At 39.6% G+C, this 20,953-nt stretch overlaps 1 protein-coding gene across 2 annotated transcripts in view; it reads left to right on the top strand.

The window, feature by feature from the left end:
• FAM13A (family with sequence similarity 13 member A) overlaps window positions 1–20,953 on the top strand; it is a 331,803-nt gene that overhangs the window by 268,478 nt on the left and 42,372 nt on the right. For both annotated transcript variants that reach the window (XM_027116910.1, XM_027116911.1), the window contains exons 11-13: window positions 7,231–7,420; window positions 19,863–19,939; window positions 20,319–20,361. In XM_027116910.1, the coding sequence (XP_026972711.1) occupies window positions 7,231–7,420; window positions 19,863–19,939; window positions 20,319–20,361 (310 nt within the window). The remainder of the gene's footprint in view (window positions 1–7,230; window positions 7,421–19,862; window positions 19,940–20,318; window positions 20,362–20,953) is intronic.

Raw genomic sequence — 20,953 nt, 5'->3', positions numbered from 1 at the left:
ACATATATATATATATATACACACACACATACACCCGAATTAGTGACTGTGTTATAGACACTCTCATTTCAGTACTCAGGTTAACATTTTAAGTTTTCATTTTGACCCTTCTAAACTTGGCTGGCATTTAGAAATTCATAAGTGATTGAATAAACATTTCCTTTTCATCTAGATGTTTTGTATGTTATGGGAAGCCACCTCTGATTTAATACATTTCATGGCTTCCTCATGAATATCTTGTCAATATTTAGAGAGATTCTGAAGCACTGGAGGAGAAAATTGCCACATTCCTGTCCAGAGACGGTTTTTTCCTTGTTGGACGACATTCAGTTGGCTATTAGACTTGCTTATGAGCCAGTAGGTTTCCCGACTATTTTGACCTGATTAAATACCAGAATATTACTGTAATGCTCTGACAGTTGATGATGTTTTAGTAGAAGAAAGATTGAGCTTAAGTCTAACAAAAGAGGAAATGCTTGAGTTCTTTATTATTATAATGACTAATTTTAAGGCATTCTCTCAGCATGAATTTCAAGAAGAGTATTACAACAAATTTTATTCTCTGTTAAAAGATTTGGTAAAATACAAATGAATAATTACCATTCATCTTATTGAATAATCATGATTTAAATTGTCAAGGAAAATTCATTTATATATAATAGACTGTAGTCCCATATTTTTCCTGAAAGTTTTATCTACTGTAGCATTTAGTCTCTATAAAGTTATTATTTTGAAATTCTTATTAAATGATAAAGACTAAACCAAGCCCTAGTTTGCCTCGTTCCTTTTCACCTGGACTCAGAATCTACCTCAAAATGTTGATGGAAAAAAAGCAACTTCTCTTTGCTGAAAGAAAATACAAAAGATAAATAGTATAAATAAATTCCATGCTGCACATTATAAAGATGTTTAAGAGCTATATTAACAAATGTAATTTTAGAAATTAAAAAGTATCCGTAATATAACCCACTGACTTTTCAAGTGGTATAAGCAGCACGTTTTAAAAAATATTTGTCTTAGAGCTGGTGGATAGGAGGGGGTGCTGTAGTATTTCCTTTAGAAAAGAGGAAAATTATAATACGGGACATATTTACATGTAAAATTAGCTACTGACTAAGCTTTATAGAAGGTGTTTAGGTATATAATTAGTCTGTGTGGCCTATATTGTGTTATACAGCGAGTACCAATTATTCATCTAACACTGTTCTTAGCCTCTGCCTCATTTTTCTGCCACACAGTATGTAGCAACACTGCCTTTTTAAAAGCCTTAGTGTGTCACGACATCGTGCTTTCCACCCTCGTTGTTTGGACAGAGGGATAGCAAGCAGAGACTGGAAGCGATAGTGAGCGTGGTAGAACAAAGCTGGACAGTGGTCCTGGTGGTGGTGGGTACCTGGGGCAGGCCAGGGAGGAGCACGGCAGGGTAAGGTCAAAAGTGAACAGGGGCTACACAGATAAACCCACGCACCTATGGTCACCTAATCTATGACGAAGGAGGCAAGACTATACAGTGGAGAAAAGACAGCCTCTTCAATAAGTGGGGCTGGGAAAACTGGACAGCTGCATGTAAAAGAATGAAATTAGAGCACTGCCTAACACCATACACAAAAATAAACTCAAAATGGATTAAAGACCTAAATGTAAAGCCAGATATTGTAAAACTCTTAGAGGAAAATATAGGCAGAACACTCTCTGACATAAATCACAGCAAGGTCTTTTTCCATCCACTGCCTAGAGTAATGAAAATAAAAACAAAAATAAACGGGACCTAATGAAACTTAAAAGCTTTTGCACAGCGAAGGAAACCATAAACAAGACGAAAAGACAACCCTCAGAATGGGAGAAAATGTTTGCAAATGAAGCAACTGACAAAGGATTAATCTCCAAAATATACAAACAGCTCATGCAGCTCAATATCAAAAAAACAACCCAATCAAAAAAATGGGCAGTACCACAAAAAAAAAAAAAAAATGGGCAGAAGATCTAAATAGACATTTCTCCAGAGAAGACATACAGATGGCCAAGAGACACATGAAAGGATGGTCAACATCACTGATTATTAGAGAAATGCAAATCAAAACTACAATGAGGTATCACCTCACACCGGTCAGAATGGCCATCATCAAAAATTCTACGAACAGGGCTTTCCTGGTGGCGCAGTGGTTGAGAGTCCGCCTGCCGATGCAACGGACACGGGTTTGTGCCCCGGTCTGGGAAGATCCCACATGCCGCGGAGCGGCTGGGCCCATAAGCCCTGGCCGCTGAGCCTGCACGTCCAGAGCCTGTGCTCCGCAACGAGAGAGGCCACAATAGTGAGAGGCCCGCATACTACACACAAAAAAATCCTACGAACAGTAAGTGCTGGAGAGGGTGTGGAGAAAAGGGAACCCTCTTGCACTGCTGGTGGGAGCATAAATTGATACAGCCACTATGGAGAACAGTATGGAAGTTCCTTAAAAAGCTAAAAATAGAACTACCATATGACCCCGCAATCCCATTACTGGGCATATACACAGAGAAAACCATAGTGCAAAAAGATACATGTACCCCAGTGTTCATTGAAGCACTATTTACAATAGCCAGAACATGGAAGCAACCTAAATGTTCATCAACAGAGGAATAGATAAAGAAGATGTGGTACATATCTACAATGGAATATTACTCAGCCATTAAAAGGAACAAAACTGGGTACTTTGTAGAGACAGGGATGGACCTAGAGACTGTCATGCAGAGTGAAGTAAGTCAGAAAGAGAAAAACAAATATCATACACTAACGCGTATATGTGGGATCTTAAAAAATGGTATAGATGATCTTATTTGCAAAGCAGAAATAGAGACACAGACATAGAGAGCAGATGTATGGATACCAAGGGGGAAGGAGGGGGTGGGATGAATTGGGAGATGGAGACTGACATATATACAATGTTGATACTATGTATAAAATAGATAACTAATGAGAACCTACTGTGTAGCACAGGGACCTGTACTCAATGCTCAGTGGTGACCTAAATGGGAAGGAAATCCAAAAAACAGGGGATATATGTATACATAAAACTGATTCACTTTGCTGTACAGTAGAACCATTGTAAAGCAGCTCTACTCCAATAAAAACTTTTTTGAAAAAAGTGAACAGGGGCTAGACAGGGAGAGAAATATGAAACACAGAGTAACCACTCCTGCAGAATTTAAATACAGTTTCCCACATCTGGGGATATTTCTGGTATAAGTTACCTTGATTGTTTTTCAGTATCAACATCAGGGGAACAAAAGGTGGTGGGGAATGGTAGAGTCTAATCATCTAAAGAGGTATCCATGAAGCTCTAGCCTTTCCCTTCATTTCTCTTGTCTGATGTCCCTTCACTGCTCATTCTGGCCACTCATTGTGGTCAAACCACAGCTGTGCATTGAGTGAAAAAATCGTGGGGTGTAAACTATTTATAGCAGAAGTAACTCACAGTCTCACCTGATGCTTTTCCTTAGCATGTAGTCTGGGCGTTCAGAAGTCCCTTTCAAATGGTCCTTGTTGGCTTCACCTTCCTGGTCATAAGGCCCCTACTCACCTGACACTATTGTGTCTTGATAGTCCGTCTTCTTGAACTCTCAGCCCGTACTGAATGGCTGCTCTAAGCTCTCCACAGCTTTGGAGGAACAAGGACCTTATCTCTCAGAGCTCTAGATCTGCTACTTCTGCCCCCATGAAGGTCCTCTTCAGTATGTCCCCAGGAGATGCACTGACATGGTGTCAGTTGTAAAAAGGTTAAGAATCATTATTATAGCCTAAAGTAAGTATGTTTTTCTCAGTGTTTGCTTATACATAATTGACTCGTCATCTAAGATTTCCAACAGATTTTGCTTAAAAAATAAGGAAAGATTAAAGCTAGACTTTACTGTATTCAAAGCTCTTAGCCATATGGAGTGGTTTTAAAGTGTTTTGAAAAATAAAAATCTATGATCTATTATTTCGCCTTTAACAACTTAGAGCTGCAACTATTTACAAAAATGTCCTTTAAGCCAACAGTCACCACATTTCAAGGTGAGATTAAAGAGTCAATAAAGTCTGTCATAATATCATCACGGCAGATTTTTTAAATAAGCGATGTAGAGGGCAAAGATTATAAATACTTCATTTTAGTGCACATGATTTCCTATTTGTCTAAATTCATAAGGAAACATTATCAGGCTTATATTATTATTTGTTACAATAAAAATGTGAAAGTTTAAGGAATGTATTCATTATGTAAAAGGGTTCAGTTTAATTCTTACTAAAAAATTAACCATCTGCCAGGAGCATGGAAATGTTGAATCTTGGTGATGGATATAAGGAAATTCATGGTGATATTCCCTCTATTTTCCTATGTTTGTAAATTTCGTAATAAACTTTTCTTTAAAAAGAAAGGCAAGGCATGACAGGTGAAAATGGTTTCAATCTTCCAAAACACAGTGAACTAGAAAATTATGCATATCTTTTGTTATATAAATATTATATTAAATTCCTACTGCAAAGTAAAAAGAAAAGCGTGCTATCTTAGAATAATGAAGAGTTCAGTATTGCTAGAACATTACGTGTGTATGTAGGGGTGAGGAGGAAACTCGCAAAAGAAGAAAAACTAAAACTAAGATCTAGATGGTGAAAGTGAGAGGCCACTGAGATCTAAGTTCAGGTCAAATCACAGTGTTTCGGGTGTGACTGAGCCTGTCACCATGTCATGGGAAGGAGTCATGCACCTGTGCTCCTGGTCACATGGGCACCGCAGTGAGAGGCTCTCACCCACACAAGAGCAAAGAGTTTCCTTCGAGGAGAACAGGATTTCCACCTGCGCACAACTGCACGATCAGATTTTCGTATATTTATTTGGACAGGATTTATTCCAGTGATTCATTCACTATTTACAAAGATTAGAAAATAAACTTGGTCTTTTAATTTCTAAAAATAAGTTTTAGCTTTTGTATTCATCTGCTCAGGCTGCCATAACAAAGTACCCCAGACTAGGGGGCTTAAGCAACAGAAATGTGTTTTCTCACGGTTCAGAGAGGCTGGAAGTCCAAGAGCAAGGTGCTGACAGGGTTGGTTTTTGTTGAGACCTCTCTGACGTGCTGACGGTGCCTGCTCAGTGAGTGTGTCCTCACATGGCCTTTCCACTGTGTTCTCTGGTGTCTCTGCCTCTTCTTTTAAGAACACCAGTCCTCTTGAATTATGTTCCCACCTTTATGACCTCACGTAACCTTAATTACCTCCTCAGAGGTCCTGTCTCTAAATACAGTCACCTTGGCGGTAGGGCTTCAACATATGAATTTGGGGGGAATACAATTTAGTCCATGACAACTTTGAAACCTAAAAACTCCTCCATTAAAAAATTACAGTTGGATTTATACCCTGGGAGTTAGGGAAAATATGAAGAGAAAGAAGAAGACAAATTTAAATAGTAAAACAAATGATTGTCAATTCGAGACCAAACTCATCTAGCCATCCACAGAAGGCACTGCTCCCAGTGGAGGGAGGGGAGAGATTTAAGCGTGTGTGTATATATGTGCCGGCATGTGAGTCCTTATCAACTTTTCCTCATGTCTTCAATTATTTTATACTTAGGATATTTCTTATAAATGTTATATACATCTTTTATATAATTTTACTAAATCTACATATTTGTACATTAAAAGTTGTATAAAATAAGACTAAATTAAATATGGAGTATTAAAAGACACCAAAGGTAGTATAACTTGAAAATATTATGATAATATTTAATTCATAATGTTGCCTCCATGATAGCCTATCTAAGATAGGATATGAATTTAAATTGCAGAATAAATATTTAATGTTATCTTTCACTTGGGGATATGATTGAACTGATAGTAAAATATGGTCATCTATTTTTACTCTTTGGAGCCCATTTATTTCAAGATAACAGCTTTGGGTGTTTAGGGAGATGCCTTTATATATTTTTCTTAAATTGAAGTATAGTTGATTTACAATGTTGTATTCATTTCTGCTGTATGGCAAAGTGACTCAGTTATACACATATATACATCCTTTTTTGTATTCTTTTCCATTATGGTTTATATCAAGATACTGAATATAGTTCCCTGTGCTATACAGTAGGACCTTGTTGTTTATCCATTCAGTGTGTAGTAGTTTGCATCTACTAACCCCAAACTCCCAGTGCATCCCTCACCTCCCCCCTTCTCCCTTGGCAACCACAAGTCTGTTCTCTATGTCTGTGAGTCTGTTTCTGTTTTGTAGGTAGGTTCATTAGTACCATACTTTAGATTCCACATATAAGTGATATCATATGGTATTTGTCTTTCTAACTTACTTCACTTAGTATGGAAACCTCTAGCTGCAGGGAGATACCTTTAAGGTCACACCATGAGGGAGCGTATAAAGTCTCATTCACTTGTACCTGACCAAGCCATGGTGCTGCACTGATGGTTTAATTTGTTCTGTGATGTAGTCAAGGATAAACATTTTTCTAAGTAATTTAATTTTGTGAAAACCTCTTAAAAGGGAATGTTAAAATACTTAAGGAAAACTATTTCAAGAGCATTAAATGAATTAAATTCTATAATTAAAATGTCTAAAACTAAGTCATGAGGAACTCTAGTTATAAGCTTACATCCAGAAACTTGTACTGGGAAGTAATGAATCCATATTTCAGTTAAAATGCTTTGTATTCCATAGTTTTTATTATACTATTTCTACCAAGATTATCTAATGCAGTCAGATTTAGGTATTAATGCATTTCTACTGTGCTTAAAATGTCTTTCACAGTTGGGAGAATCAGTGTTCCATTCTGGAGAAAAAGACATATTTCCTTTTCAGATTTTTCTTCATACATTATATTACTTTATAAGATTTATGTGTGTTTGTGTGTGTGTGTGTGTGTGTGTGTGTGTGTATTTATATAAAACCTATGAATTATGGGAAATGTCTTTGTAAGTTTGCACTGTTCTCCTGATTTGAATACAGATTACTTTTGGTACAAATACAAAAGCTGTTCATTGGTAGAAACACAGCCCTTGCCGATTTGCCTCTGAGAATGATTTCTCTTTTAATGTGATATATTTGGCGCCAAGTGCTCTCAGGAGTGGCACTCTGCTCAGATTTTGATCAAAAATGCAACCTGGAATTTCTAAGCACTCTTCTGACTTTCTGTGTGATGCAGTGGCAATGTCATTTAAATGTCCCTTTTACCTTTTAAAGTAAAATTAAGCTAAATCTTTTTTCAATTCAAGGGGACCTATCAACAAAGAAAATATTCCTTCTGGGTTCAGCAACCTTGATGAATGTATTTTGAATGCTCATCATGAAGTGGAAAAATTACATGAAAATACTTCTGGTTATATTGGAGAAAGGGGCAAACCGAAACGTCAGAAATCCAGTTCCAGACTTTCTGAGCTCAGTGAACATCAAGATAGTCTTGTGGTAAGTGCATACTTCCGTAAAATCTTTACTTGTGGTCAGTTAGGGAATATCACACCTCTTTTCCTTGCTTTGTAAAAAATATCAATGTGGAGTTTCACAGAATTATAGAGCATGAGTTCTGAAAAAGACCTTAAGAGCTACTAAGTATACACACGTATTTCTTTCTGATAAATATAAGAAGCAAGTCCAAGGTAGATTACACTTTGCCAAAGGAACAAGGGGCAACACATGCCTCGGTTTCCATGTTATTGAAATCGGTCTGAGTTTCCTCTCATTCTTTTGAGCATTTTTAAATTTTATTTTTGGAATAAAATTGTCACAGCAGTTTTCCTTCTATTCCCCCATTTTATTTGTTCCTGTCTATATGAATATGTAAAAAAAAAAAATTAATAAATGAACTTAAAGTGAAGTGAAAGAAGAATACATACAGGACGAGGATCAATTGTCTTTGTGTTCAGAAATCTCTTCGTGTTCAGAAATTTAATTTCAAAGCTGTACACTATAAATAGTTTCTTTCCTCTATGTCTCAGGAACAAAAAAATTAATCTCCTACACGGTTACCTCAGACCTGAACTCTGGGTCATTAATTTGATACATAAGCTATAGCAGGTAGTTTTAGTCAATAACTAAATATTTATGCAGTTTAACTATAAATATATGTCATCCTTTTTTGTGTATGCTTCAGTTTCTCTGAAAAGTGAGAACAAAAGTCTGTCTTCTAATTCCCTGTAGTTAGAAGAAATGTAACCAAAAAAAAAAAAGAAAAGAAAAACCTGCAGATGAATTTTATAATATAACATGAACTAGCGTCCCTAATAAAAATAGGTAATAGGTAATATCCATTCTTACAATGTGTAAAGCCTCTGTTCTGCTTTATCTCTGAGCAGTTTTTACCTCCATGCTGGGTTTTCTGTAAGTTTAGCAAAACTTATGGGCCACTCATTTTCCCATTGTCAGTTTCTGCATGTGCTCAGAGAAGATTCCCAATTTTATTCCCTAAATAAAATATGCATAAATACAAATCTGGGGAAAACATGTTTATTCCATTTTCTTCCAAATGTCTTGGTACCCTGTTTCTAGAAATAAATTGATCAGCTAGAATGGACAGAGACATCCACCTCAGACCCGTGTCTGACACAGTTCTCCCAATACAGAATGTAAGCTTTGGAACCATTGCACATTAAATGGTTTTTAACACTAACTTAATTCTTATTTGGGGGAAAAGTAACATTTTTAATAAACTAAATGATACTAACTCCATTAGCTCTTTATTTGGCCCGTGATTTGTTTATGTGCCGAAGAGAATTACAGTGACTAGAAGTCTGACACTTGGCTTCTCAGAGAAGAATGTACTTCTCTGAATCCCTTTTAAAATGAACTTAACTCATCAATATTTTTTTTTCCACCAGAAATAGTATCTTAACTAGCTAGGTGGTAATAGCTAATAAAAGTGGGAAAGTACATTTATTCCTTAGAATATGTGTGTGATTGCTAAAACTATGGACATCGTGTTTGTTTAAAAACATTTGGAGCAGAGAGCCTAATCCCATTGTGGTCTTTTTTCTGTGAAAGGGGTTTGTCTCCACCTTAGCCACCAGTTTCTGCATTCCAGGATTATGCAGGTCACATGTTAACATAAGTGAGCTAGGTGGACCGTGTCTTTGTTGCAATGAATAATTTAAAACCCTGTCAACACAACTGAGACAGAAGCAAAACTTCCTCATCTGTGAAGTGAGGGTATTCTCAAAGATCTTTTCTGACTCATATTCCATTAATTTTAAATCTCATCTTCACAGGTCACCACAAAGCAAAGAGCTAAGGAACATAACAACGACTAGTATTTAGACTAGTCCTGAAAGTGCAGCTGTGCATCTCAACTTCCCACTTACTTTTAACCTTCTATTTTTACTTTACCCCACTCTCCTCCAGAACCTTCTCCCACTTCAAGTTCTTTATACACTGACTAAACTTTTGTTTCTGTAGCTGGAAGAACATACATAATTATATGCCTTCTGTGTGCCAGGAAATATTTCAGAATCTAGGGATACAGCTGTGAGACAAGCAAAAATCACTGCCCTCACGGAGCCTACATTCCAGTAGGGGAAACAGACAAACTCAAGATGAAAAAAGGAAACCATAAAATATATTAGATAGTGATAACTGTTAAGCAAGAAATGAAGCAAGAGATGAGGATAGGAATTGTGAGAGGGCAGGGGATACAATTTTAAGGAGAGTGGTCAGAGGAGACCTCCCAGGAATTTGACACTTGAGTGCAAAGACCTAGAGGAAGTAAGGAAACGAGCCGTACTGTCACAGCAGGTTGCAGAGACCCCGAGACAGTCACTTATCTGCAGTGTTCAAGAAACCACAGAGATACTGTTAGGGTTAGAAGAGAATGAGGAAAGTGAAAGAGGTAGTTGGAGGGGGGAGAGAACAGATTAAGTAGATTATTGTTAAGGACTCTGCCTTTACTCCAGGTGAGATGAGAATCCGTGTGAGGGTTCCAGGTAGAACGGTGATGTGACTTACTGAAATTTGGTTTGACTGCTGTGTTGGAAATAGACAGTCAGCAGCCAAGGGCAAGAAACAGGAAAACCCGTTAGGAAACTCTTGCAATAATCTAGGTTTGCGCTGATGATGGTGTGAACTCAGGTGATACCGGAGCCGGCACGTATTGCCTTGCAGGCTGCACGGTGCACTGCTCTAGGGGGCGTTGTTCATATTGACTAACATGTGCATGGGTCCTCCTGGAGTAGTGTATTGCAGTAGTCAGGAGGTAATAGGTGGATTCTGGATATATTTTTGAACATAGAATTGACAGGATTTCCTGACATTACGTAACTGTGGGGTGTGAAAGTAACAGAGGAGTCAAAGATGACTCCGAGGTTTTTGGCAACTAGAAGATTTGTGTGGCCAGTTTACCGAGATGGAGAAGACAGAAGTTTGGGTGATGATGTCATGGTTCAGTGTTGGACATGTTAAGATTGAGCTGCCCGTCAAATATCTAAGAGGAGATAGCAGGAGAGCAGCTGGATTTCTGCGAGTTTAGGGAGGGTATCCTGGCTGGAGATGCATCGTGGGAGCCAGCAGCAGATAGAGGCTATCTGAAGTCAGCGTACTGGATGAGATAACCGAGGGAGCGAGGATGGACAGAAAAGGGAAGTGGCCTCAGGGACCGTGAGCCCTGAGGCATACGATCGTGTAAAGGATGGGGAGATGACAAGGTCCCAGTAGAGGAGACTCAAGAAGGAGACCCCAGCAAAGTAGAAAAAAATGAAGTGTGTTTGGTGTCCTGGATGCCAAGTGAACCACGTATCTCGAGTTGGAAAGAAGGTCAGATGATTGGCCGAGTAGAAGACTGAGAGCTTAGCCACTGGGATTACCAAGCTGGAGTTCACTCAGTAAGAGCAGTTTTGATGGAGAGATGGGAGCAAACCATCTTCCAGAGAAAATGAGAAGAGAGTGACTGAAGAGTTTGAGTGATAATATCACAGTGATCTCACCAGCCCACAACACAGCCACAGTGACCTATAAAAGCATCTTGCAAATTTGGAATCTCTAAAGTGGGAACTGTCTGCGTACTTTCCCTTATCCTTTTTCCTCTCGGGGCTGTCATGACCAGCAGAGACTAAGAGACTACGGATAATTCAGAGCCCAGAAATTAGTGAGTGGCATTCAGGTGCTCTGCCTTATCTCTAATTATTGCCGTGGTCCCAACCTTTTCCTCTCTCCTTGCCCTGCTAGCTCACACCTGTGCTCTTCAGCCTTTCTCAGAAGGAAACCTTGCCCCCTGGTTTGTTTTGAAGAGCTAAGAGAGCCAGCCTGTGTTCCAGCAGCTTCCCTCACTCATGCTTCAAACTTTCTCTAGATCTCCACCCATTTTATTTTCTCACCTGCTCAAATGATAAAGTGGTTTTTCTAAATTCTAAGGTTAACTTTAAGGTTAAGTATCCTTGGAAATTCTGTTTTCTACATCCATCTCCCCACCCCATGTACGTGTACAAACATACACAAACTCACTCCCTCACTCATGCAGACACTTTTCATGGCTTCCTCTCCGCTGGCTTATTTCTGTCAGCCTAGAAAATGTCTGTCTCTAAAAACATTCTCTCTAGGGCACAATTTAACAGTTTGAATCAAAAGCTATAACTCAGTCACGCAGTGTATCCAATAATCCCACCTCTGCCACCCTGCTCTAGAGACATCATTGTAAATATGGAAAAGACTGTAAGTATTCATTTGCTCACCACGTGAGCATCTATAATCATGGAAAATTAGAAGCAATTTAAATGTTCAAAAGTAGGGGACCAGATAAGTAACATTTGCATGTCAATTCAATAAAATATTATGCATCGAATAAAAACTATGGTTCTGAAGACTATGGAATAAAGTGAAAAATGTTTAGCAAGGGGTATTTTAAGTGCTTTGCATATATTATCAATTTTAATCCTCCAGTAATCCATAAGGTAGTTATTGTTTTTAATATTCTTATTCTAAACATGAGGAGACTGAGGCACAGGAGATTAAACAGCTGCCCAAGGTCACACATAAGGGGTGGAGCTCGGATTCCACGATACTCTCCCTCAATCTTAAAAGTAGGTTATAGGGCTTCCCTGGTAGTGCAGTGGTTGAGAATCTGCCTGCTAATGCAGGGGACACGGGTTCGAGCCCTGGTCTGGGAGGATCCCACATGCCGCGGGGCAACGAGGCCCGTGAGCCACAACTACGGAGCCTGCGCGTCTGGAGCCTGTGCTCTGCAACAATAGTGAGAGGCCCGCGCACCACGATGAAGAGTGGCCCCCGCTTGCCACAACTAGAGAAAGCCCTCGCACAGAAACGAAGACCCAACACAGCAAAAATAAATTAATTAATTAATAAAAACTCCTACCCCCAACATCTAAAAAAAAAAATGAATCCGCCTGCCAATGCAGGGGACACAGGTTTGAGCCCTGGTCCGGGAAGATGCCACATGCCGTGGAGCAACTAAGCCCATGCGCCACAACTACTGAGCCTGCGCTCTAGAGCCCGCGAGCCACAACTAAGCCTGCGTTCCACAGCTGAAGCCCGCGCGCCTAGAGCCCGTGCTCCACAACAAGAGAAGCCACCACAATGAGAAGCCCACGCACCGCAACGAAGAGTAGCCTCCGCTCACCGCAACTAGAGAAACCCGCATGTAGCAACGAAGACCCAACGCAGCCAAAAATAAATAAATAGATTTTTTAAATAAAGTAGGTTATGAAGCAGTATATACAGTGCATGCATTTATGCATGAATATGTGTATATAAATATATATTTAAATGTTCATTCCTAGGAAAAAAGACAAATATACCTAAAACGATGGTATGATTGTATTATGGGAGTGGTGGTAGTATTAGAGGCAGTCGTTACTCCCAAAGAATATTTTCCAAATATTCTTTGTGTGATTATACTAATTCTATAATAAGCCTTACATTATATATAAAAAAAAAAACATAGTCTAGCAGCTCTCTTATTCATAAACAGCATCTCCTTAATGTCACGTATACCCTCTGAAACCATAGGCAGGGTTCAAGGAAGGAGCATAGGTCTTACACTCAGACCTGAATTTCAGTTGTAACTTTATCACTTAATAGCTATGGCAAGTGAGCATGTTACTTAGCCTCAGTTACTTCATCTGTAGCATGGGAATATTAATATCTCTTTCTGGTTTTGTGTGAGATTTGAATGCAATGAAATGTGCTAAAGAGCAGGAAAGACTGACAGCAGTACATATTTAAGTTCGTTTCTACTCCCTCTGCTCTGATGGCCAACCTCTCCCCTTCATTTTGCCATCAAAAATTTTCAACAAGCTGCATTTCCAGTTCTTTCCACACTTGCTCGTCAACCCCTGTAATCTGAATTCTACCCCTCTAAAGACCTCTCTAAGAAACCACTTTCTCTGTGTCACTGGGTGGACATGTGGTTGGAACTGGTCTTTTAAGACCGCTGTGCTATTGTCTGCTTGGTCCTTGAGCTCCCGAAGTCCCTGTGGTGCTTGATACTCTCATTTTCTCAGAGCTCTTTCTCCCTTGGCCTCCAGGATGTTGACCTCTCTTTGTCCTCTTACCTCAATGACTGTATTCTTCTTTACTGTGTCCTTTACTGGCTGATCTTCCACAAAACATGCTTAGATGTAAATGTTATGCAGGTAATTGCCTTATATCTCTTTTCCGTCAGCACTTCACATGAGAGCTTCTCTAATTCCGTGCTGTCCGATGTCACCTCTCTACAGATGACTTAGAAATCAACATCTAGGCAATGCTCTCTGCAGCTCACCTTAGATAGTCCTCCCAAGTCAACATGTGAAGATCAAACTCATCTTCTTTCCCTCATTGGTCTCTTTTCACTCAGTATACCGATCTGATTTCATCAGATCATCATCTTCTTAGTCTTTTTGTTGTAGTTGTTGTTAATGCGGTACGCGGGCCTCTCGCTGTTGTGGCCTCTCCCGTTGCGGAGCACAGGCTCCAGACGCGCAGGCTCAGCGGCCATGGCTCACGGGCCTAGCCGCTCCGTGGCATGTGGGATCTTCCCGGACCGGGGCACGAACCCGTGTCCCCTGCATCGGCAGGTGGACTCTCAACCACTGCACCACCAGGGAAGCCCCCTCAGCTCATGTTTTTAATGCAGTATAACTCAGCAAGAACTCCTGTCCAAAACTACATGACAGTGATTCTCTGAGTGGTGTCAATATAATGTAAAAAACCCCACCATTTGAACCACTGATTTAAAAGTTGTCATTCCTTCAATGATACAACAATTAACTATATGACAAGCACTGTTTTAGGCACTAAAGATGAAATGGTGACCAAAACAGACACACTGTCTGCCATCCTGAAGTTTCTATTCCCGAAGGATGAGGCAGATAAGAAACAAGTCAACGTATAGTCAGATGGCAGCACGTGCTATAGAGAGAAGTGAAGCAGGATAAATAAGATGGGAAATGGACGGGAGGTTAAGAGTTGGCGTTGCACGGGTTGAGTCCTCAGATCAGGCCACACTGAGAATGTGCTTGTGCAGAAACCTGGACGAGGTGAGAAAGTGAGCCATCAGGATATCTGGGGAGAGACTGTCCAGGTGGAGGGAGAACAGCCGTAGCCTTTAGAGGTTGTGCAAGAGGCTACCATGGTTGGAGCAGAGTTGAGGGAGGAGCGTTGTAGGAGATGAAGTCAGAGGCATAGCAAGGGAGCTGATCCCTTAAGGCTTTGTAGCCATCTTTAGATCTCGAGCATTTACCTTGAGTGAGATGAGGAACCATTCGAAGATTAAAGAGAATAAAAGTCATTTTCTGAAGTACCTTTTGAAAGGGTCCCTCTGGCAACTGTATGGCCCAAGGGTGCTGAGGGCTATTCAGATAGCACCCATCTTAAAAATAAAGATAATATTAGCAGTGTAACAAACTACAGTTGGAGCGGTAACCAAAATACATCAGTCACAGTGGCAAGGACCGGTGTCTGTCCGGTTCCCCATCCACCATTGTACGCCAGTGCCCAGCATAGCTCGGCACTCACAAAAAATGAGTTAGAAAAAGGGAGCGAATGAATGGTTGCCGTATAGCTTAGAGTAACTTGGGTAACAAAAAGACCCAAGATGCAGTGCCTTGAACACCGTAAAACTTCTTTCTCCCGTGACAATCTAAAGCAGTTTGGGGCTCAGGAGAAGAGTTAGAACACTTGCTCCACGCGATGTTTCAGGGACCCAGGCCAACTGCCTCTCTGCCGTCTTTAGCAGGTAGCTTCCAGAGCATTCGTGGTTTTCATCTCCGTTCCAGCTCCCAAGAGGAGAGAATAAGTGAGTGTCAAGGCATGAACCTGGTGAGGCAGGTTATTAGCCAGGCCTGGAAAACACACATACCCCTTCTCACAGCCTGTCGGAGAGAAGTCGGTCACATGGCCCCATCTACCTGCCGGAGGGGCTGTGGATGCGCTGTCGCTGGGCGTGTGGCTCCCGCACTGCTGTGCAAGAAAGGTGGAACGGACTTGTGGGGACAGCTAGCCAGCTCTTCCATAGGTGTCCTCTTACAGTACCGGGAATTCTTTTTGAATATGGATTAATTTATGAGTTTTAAGCATAATAAAACAGAAGGATGCAAAAAGAAATTCAGATTTGCCATGAATCCTTTGTTAATGAGAATATTATCACATACCTTCTCTTAGAGCTCAAGGTTAGAATAATGAACTTGTTTTGACTAGCAGTGTTCATGCAGCCTTCAGACTGAGCTGTTTGTATACTGAGCGAAGGCATTGTTTGAGTGTCCTCTGTAAAGGCTTTGTCAGCATTTTATAGTTTTAGAAGACAAATTTGGTTTTGCTCCAGGTGTTTTCAAGTGCTTCAGTGGTCAAACAAGTTTTGAGCCTAGCCGTCAATGCCAAAACAGAGATGGGGCCAGGGGAAAAAATTGAAAGTAAATTCCACAGTCTTAAAGCTAATTTTTTCAAAGCTTTTGCTCTTTATAGATTTGAGGTCATTTTTATGATTGAGGAGAGTGGTTCTTAAAATTGTTTCTTCTGACACCCAAAAATTGTCCAAGTAAATTATATCATAGAAAATCTGTATGTTTTGAAAGTCACTGGTAGGCCTTCTATGAGGCAGAACTAGGCTTTATCTGTCTTTTTTTTTTTTAATATTTATTTATTTAGGCTGCATCGGGTCTTAGTTGCGGCATGTGGGATCTAGTTCCCTGACCGGGGATCGAACCTGGGCCCCCTGCATTGGGAGCACAGAGTTTTACCCACTGGACCACCCCAGGGAAGTCCTATCTGTCTTTTTTTAATGCAATTCTAAAAGCAAATTTATCACATTCTACATAAAGACGTAATCTGTTCTTTGCTATTTCTTAAAATTACCTATTACCTTTAAAAGATCCTAACTTTAGAAGACTAATTAAAATTAAGTTAATGTAATAAGGCATTATTTTTAATAAGAATTGTACTACTTCAACTTAATAAATGAAAACATCGATGACCTACTCTTTTACCACACCTAGAGAAGTGTTTGGGACATAAAACAGTTTAAAACCTTCAAAAGGCATGGAGTCGGCGTTTCTCATAAGACCAGCACTATTAACAACTACAGAGCGTTTGAAAGTCCAGTAGCATACTTCTCTTACAATGGAAGCTTTCTACATTTCAGCCAATATTTTGACCTGTACATTCCATTTTCCCCTTCCCCCCATCTCAGTGAAGTGGGGAAATTGCTGATCTATTTCTTAACCTTCCCTCCCTAAACCCTTAGGCAAAGGATGCAAGTTAGAATCTATAAAATGCTTTGCAGCCATGGTAAGAGGTACTTTTGTTACTCTACTCCTGGATCTTCACTACCTTTATTATTTTCCTTCTGAAAAAATTAGGGTAGGTTGCCAGTTGTAACACATTCTTCCCAGATTCCTGTTTCCCAGAGGTATAGGGGCAACCCAACTACCTTAGCAAAGGAACACGGCGTACTTGCATGCTGCTTTGGTGAAAGCAGACTGAATATTCACTAGTCTCAGTCATGTGGAGGACAACATGAAAACTGGAATTATTGTAAAGCTTTAGAGAGGAATACTGAACAATACTGAAAGTCACCCTTTGTCAATTACATGTATTAAAAACTCAGGTCCTTGGAGAGGTATAAAAAACACAGATCAAACATTTTTTAAAAAGTGGCGGGGGTGGGGGGCGAGGGAGTTGAAGTTACTGCTTGTTTTAACCCTGGAAATCAGCTAAAATTTCTCACATTTCACACTTGCTTTTCTCAGAGCTTTTTATTGTAAAACATAGCTATCTCTTTTCTATAATTCTCAAAACCTATATTGCTTAAATCTTGGTTCTTTCTGTTTTGGGAAAAAATCAGTCTTCTAACATTTTTCTAACTGAAGTATCTTTAAATTTAGAGAATATTATGGTTTATTTTTTCTTCCTTCTTTCTGAATATTTCTTAGCTTCAACCTGAAGGTTTTGTTGGGTTTTTTTTTCCTTTTTTGCGGTACACGGGCCTCTCACCGTTGTGGCCTCTCCCGTTGCGGAGCACAGGCTCCGGACGCGCGGGCTCAGCGGCCATGGCTCACGGGCCCAGCCACTCCACGGCATGTGGGATCTTACCGGACCGGGGCACGAACCCGTGTCCCCTGCATCAGCAGGCGGACTCTCAACCACTGTGCCACCAGGGAAGCACTGAAGGTTTTTATTTCTGCTGAAATAGTCATTTGTATTTACTGTAATTATAAATGTATTTCATTGATAGTGTTTTAAAGTGATCTGAAGGTAGAGGGTTGTGCTTCCCCTAGGAATTCATGTTTCAGAGCATCAGGAAAACCTAATGCTATTGCACTAGATCTTACACTAAAGATTTTGATAATCTATTGAAGATTATCAATGAGAACAAAGATTCTTTGTCATAGATCCCTCTTTATGAGGAAGATCACATTCAGGTAATAAGAGCAGCTACACTTTGGCTTCATGAGAGCCATTGTAGAGAGGCCTCTTCTAACTCAAACTTTAGAGGTATAAAAATGTAAGTATAATTGGATGTGGTTATAATTTTTTTTTTATTTCTCAGATCCATTCTAAAATTATCTAACTGTGTAAATTATCTAAACATGTAAATTGGTGTGCAGTAATGGCAGACCAGTGCTTGTTCTAGTTCCTAGAACATCATCTTAACTGTGGGTAAATAGAAGCAAAATATTTCCGTGGAGATTTCAGTTTTAGAAGTCATAATAACATCAACAACAACAGCTACTGTTCATTAAAAGTACAAGGTAGTATTTTAATGCTTTACGTGTATTATCTCATTTAATCCTATGACCACCCTATGTTTATTGTTGCCATCCCCCTTTTCCAGATGAGGAAACTGAGAGTCAGGTAGGGTCTTACAGTTGGTAAATGGTGGAGCTAAGATTCCAACTGAAACATTCTGGCTCCAAAGCCACCATTATAGCTCTTATGGGATGCTGTCTCCCTTTGTTTTTATTCTTGATGGAGCCTATGGTTTTTGTTTGTTTTTTGTGGCTGCGTTGGGTCTTTGTTGCTATGTGCGGGCTTTCTCTAGTTGCGGCGAGCGGGGGCTACTCTGCATTGCGGTGCGCGGGCTTCTCATCGCGGTGGATTCTCTTGTTGCGGAGCACGGGCTCTAGGCACGCGGGCTTCAGTAGCTGTGGTGCGCAGGCTCAGTAGTTGTGGCTCGCGGGCTCTAGAGCACAGGCTCAGTAGTTGTGGCACATGGGCTTAGTTGCTCCGCAGCACGTGGGATCTTCCTGGACCAGGGATCGAACCCGTGTCCCCTGCATTGCAGGCGGATTCTTAACCACTGCACCACCAGGGAAGTCCCGAGCCTAGGGTTTTAAACTTTTAGAATTCCAGACAGGTTGGCCACACCACCATAAATGGAAAATATTTACCAAGCCAAAGATTAGTTATCCAGTCTTATTTTGTGAAGATTTTTGTATATGTCAGTTTCATGGGATCATTGTGAACCTTAATCAGATATACTTTCCGACGGGCTTTTCATAAGGAGAGATTATAAACATGTAGATGAATACATGTTGCTTCACTATGTGTTCTTTATTTTGATAACACAGAATACATGGATTGTGCTTAATGGTCTTTTAATGCAGATATGAATCTTTGACTTCAACGAAATTCAGTTCCCGATCTCCAAGGCAGCTCTGTATTTGGGTCTCCCGAATGTAAACGAGCTCCTGTTTGCATATTTGTAATCTTCCTGCCTGGGGACGGCTTACTTTGTGCTCAGTCACCCGAGTTGTATTTAGAAACTGTTGGCCGTTTTTACAGAGGCAGTTAGAAAACCTTACAAATATACCTCCTGATAAAGCATTAAGCCCTCTTGGTCAGCCTGAAATACACGCTATTTGAAGTAAGTTTCGTGTTTATATTTTTTTGTCCATCTTGGCTAATATAAAGATTAACATTAAATATCACAGAAAGAAAGGTTCTCAAGTTAACTCCATGTCTTTCTATGGCTATTTTACAGCTTAGATACAAGCTACATATTACCCCAGACCATATTGTCAATATAGACTGAAAAGATTTTAAATAGACAATGAATGTTACATTGGCTTCTGATCACATTGGAGGTCAGGTTCCTCAAGTCTAGCTCTAATGCCACCCTGGTATTCTGGGAGTCTGGGTTTCGTTTATGTTTAGCTATAAAATGTGGATAATAACTAACAAGAACATTATAGACCACAATGACCATTCCTGTGCTGCTATCAGATATCTTTGTTAATGGAATGGTAAAGTTCAGCGTATAATTTTATGCCAGCAGTGTCTAATAAACTGTCATAATTTTAAAGATAGGACTCTGATGACTAGAAGTAATATCTGCTTGTTATCCGATGTTTCTATTTTAAAGAAAGGAGGGTCTGTTGTTGCATACGTCTTACCATTCCTACTGGGCAACAAATGGTTCATTTTGTTACAGAATATGGAAAGTCTCAATCCCACACCATCTCCTGAAAGGATTGGACCTGATGATGTTGAACTGACGTCTGATGGAAGGTAATTTTAGAGTTTTCTCCTTACACTGTTTATAAGAATGTGAATAGACTTTTTTTTTTTTTATTTAGTGCAATGTGCATTGTAAGAACTAAAATGAGTAGAATTAAAGGACTATATGTTTACCAACAGTATTTTATAGCGAGGAAAATGGTTAAATGGAAAAATCTACCGTGGTGCTGTTAAAGGCAGATAACCATATTCCTGTTTCGTGTTGTTTCTAGTTTTGTTTCGTTTTGATTAATGTTTTTGTTTTGTTTTTGAATTTCATAAGAATTTTATTGAGAGCTACTGAGCTTCTAAAATAAATGAGATCGTAATTTCAATGAATGAAAAGCATTGTTATAAAACAGAATGACATCTTATGATACTTTGTTTGTAGCAAAGAAAATGAAAAGGACTGCAGACAGACCCAGCATTCTGAGGTGAGTAGCTAACAAGTAAGATTTTGACTGTGACAGGTCTGTCCCTACATTCTTGAGAGTTAGTGTGAAGTATTATTAGCTTATCAATAAGGGGTGATGACATTCAGTGACGGGATTGTGATTGGTGAGAAAGACAAATGCCAAGACATGAAGGTTCCTTGAGAAATCAGAAGAACTCCACTCTTTTGCTTTTGAAATTCTTTCATTTTGCTTGTGAGGATAAACTTTAATAGCATGGAGATTACTCCTTAGGTTTTCCATAACATAAGACAAAACAAATACCAAAGCTACTAGTTTTATTTTCCATGATCTCATGCAGTTTTTAAGTGATTAAAATAAATAGTGAATTTTAGTGGATGTGTCAAAGAGATGATCTCATTAATTTTCAAAGTAACATAAAATCAGTTCAAGTTATTAAATCCAATTCATTTTCTGAGTTTTGTGTCTTGTTTTAAGTAGACAACAGAGAAAAAATATCTAGCTCCCTTCTGTGGTCTATATCTTAAAGTTTTGGTGACCTTCCTGGCTTCCCTGTTGTCCTCTGGGGGCATAGCCTTGCTGACCCAAGTATTTGGTTTCCTTTGCTCCCGAC

The sequence above is a fragment of the Aethalodelphis obliquidens genome, unplaced genomic scaffold, assembly GCF_003676395.1.
Source record: "Aethalodelphis obliquidens isolate GAN/ISIS:26980383/991018 unplaced genomic scaffold, ASM367639v1 scaffold17, whole genome shotgun sequence".
NCBI classification, from domain to species: Eukaryota; Metazoa; Chordata; class Mammalia; order Artiodactyla; family Delphinidae; genus Aethalodelphis; species Aethalodelphis obliquidens.
Note: the sequence above shows the minus strand (reverse complement) of the source record. Positions and strands in the feature narration are given on the sequence as shown.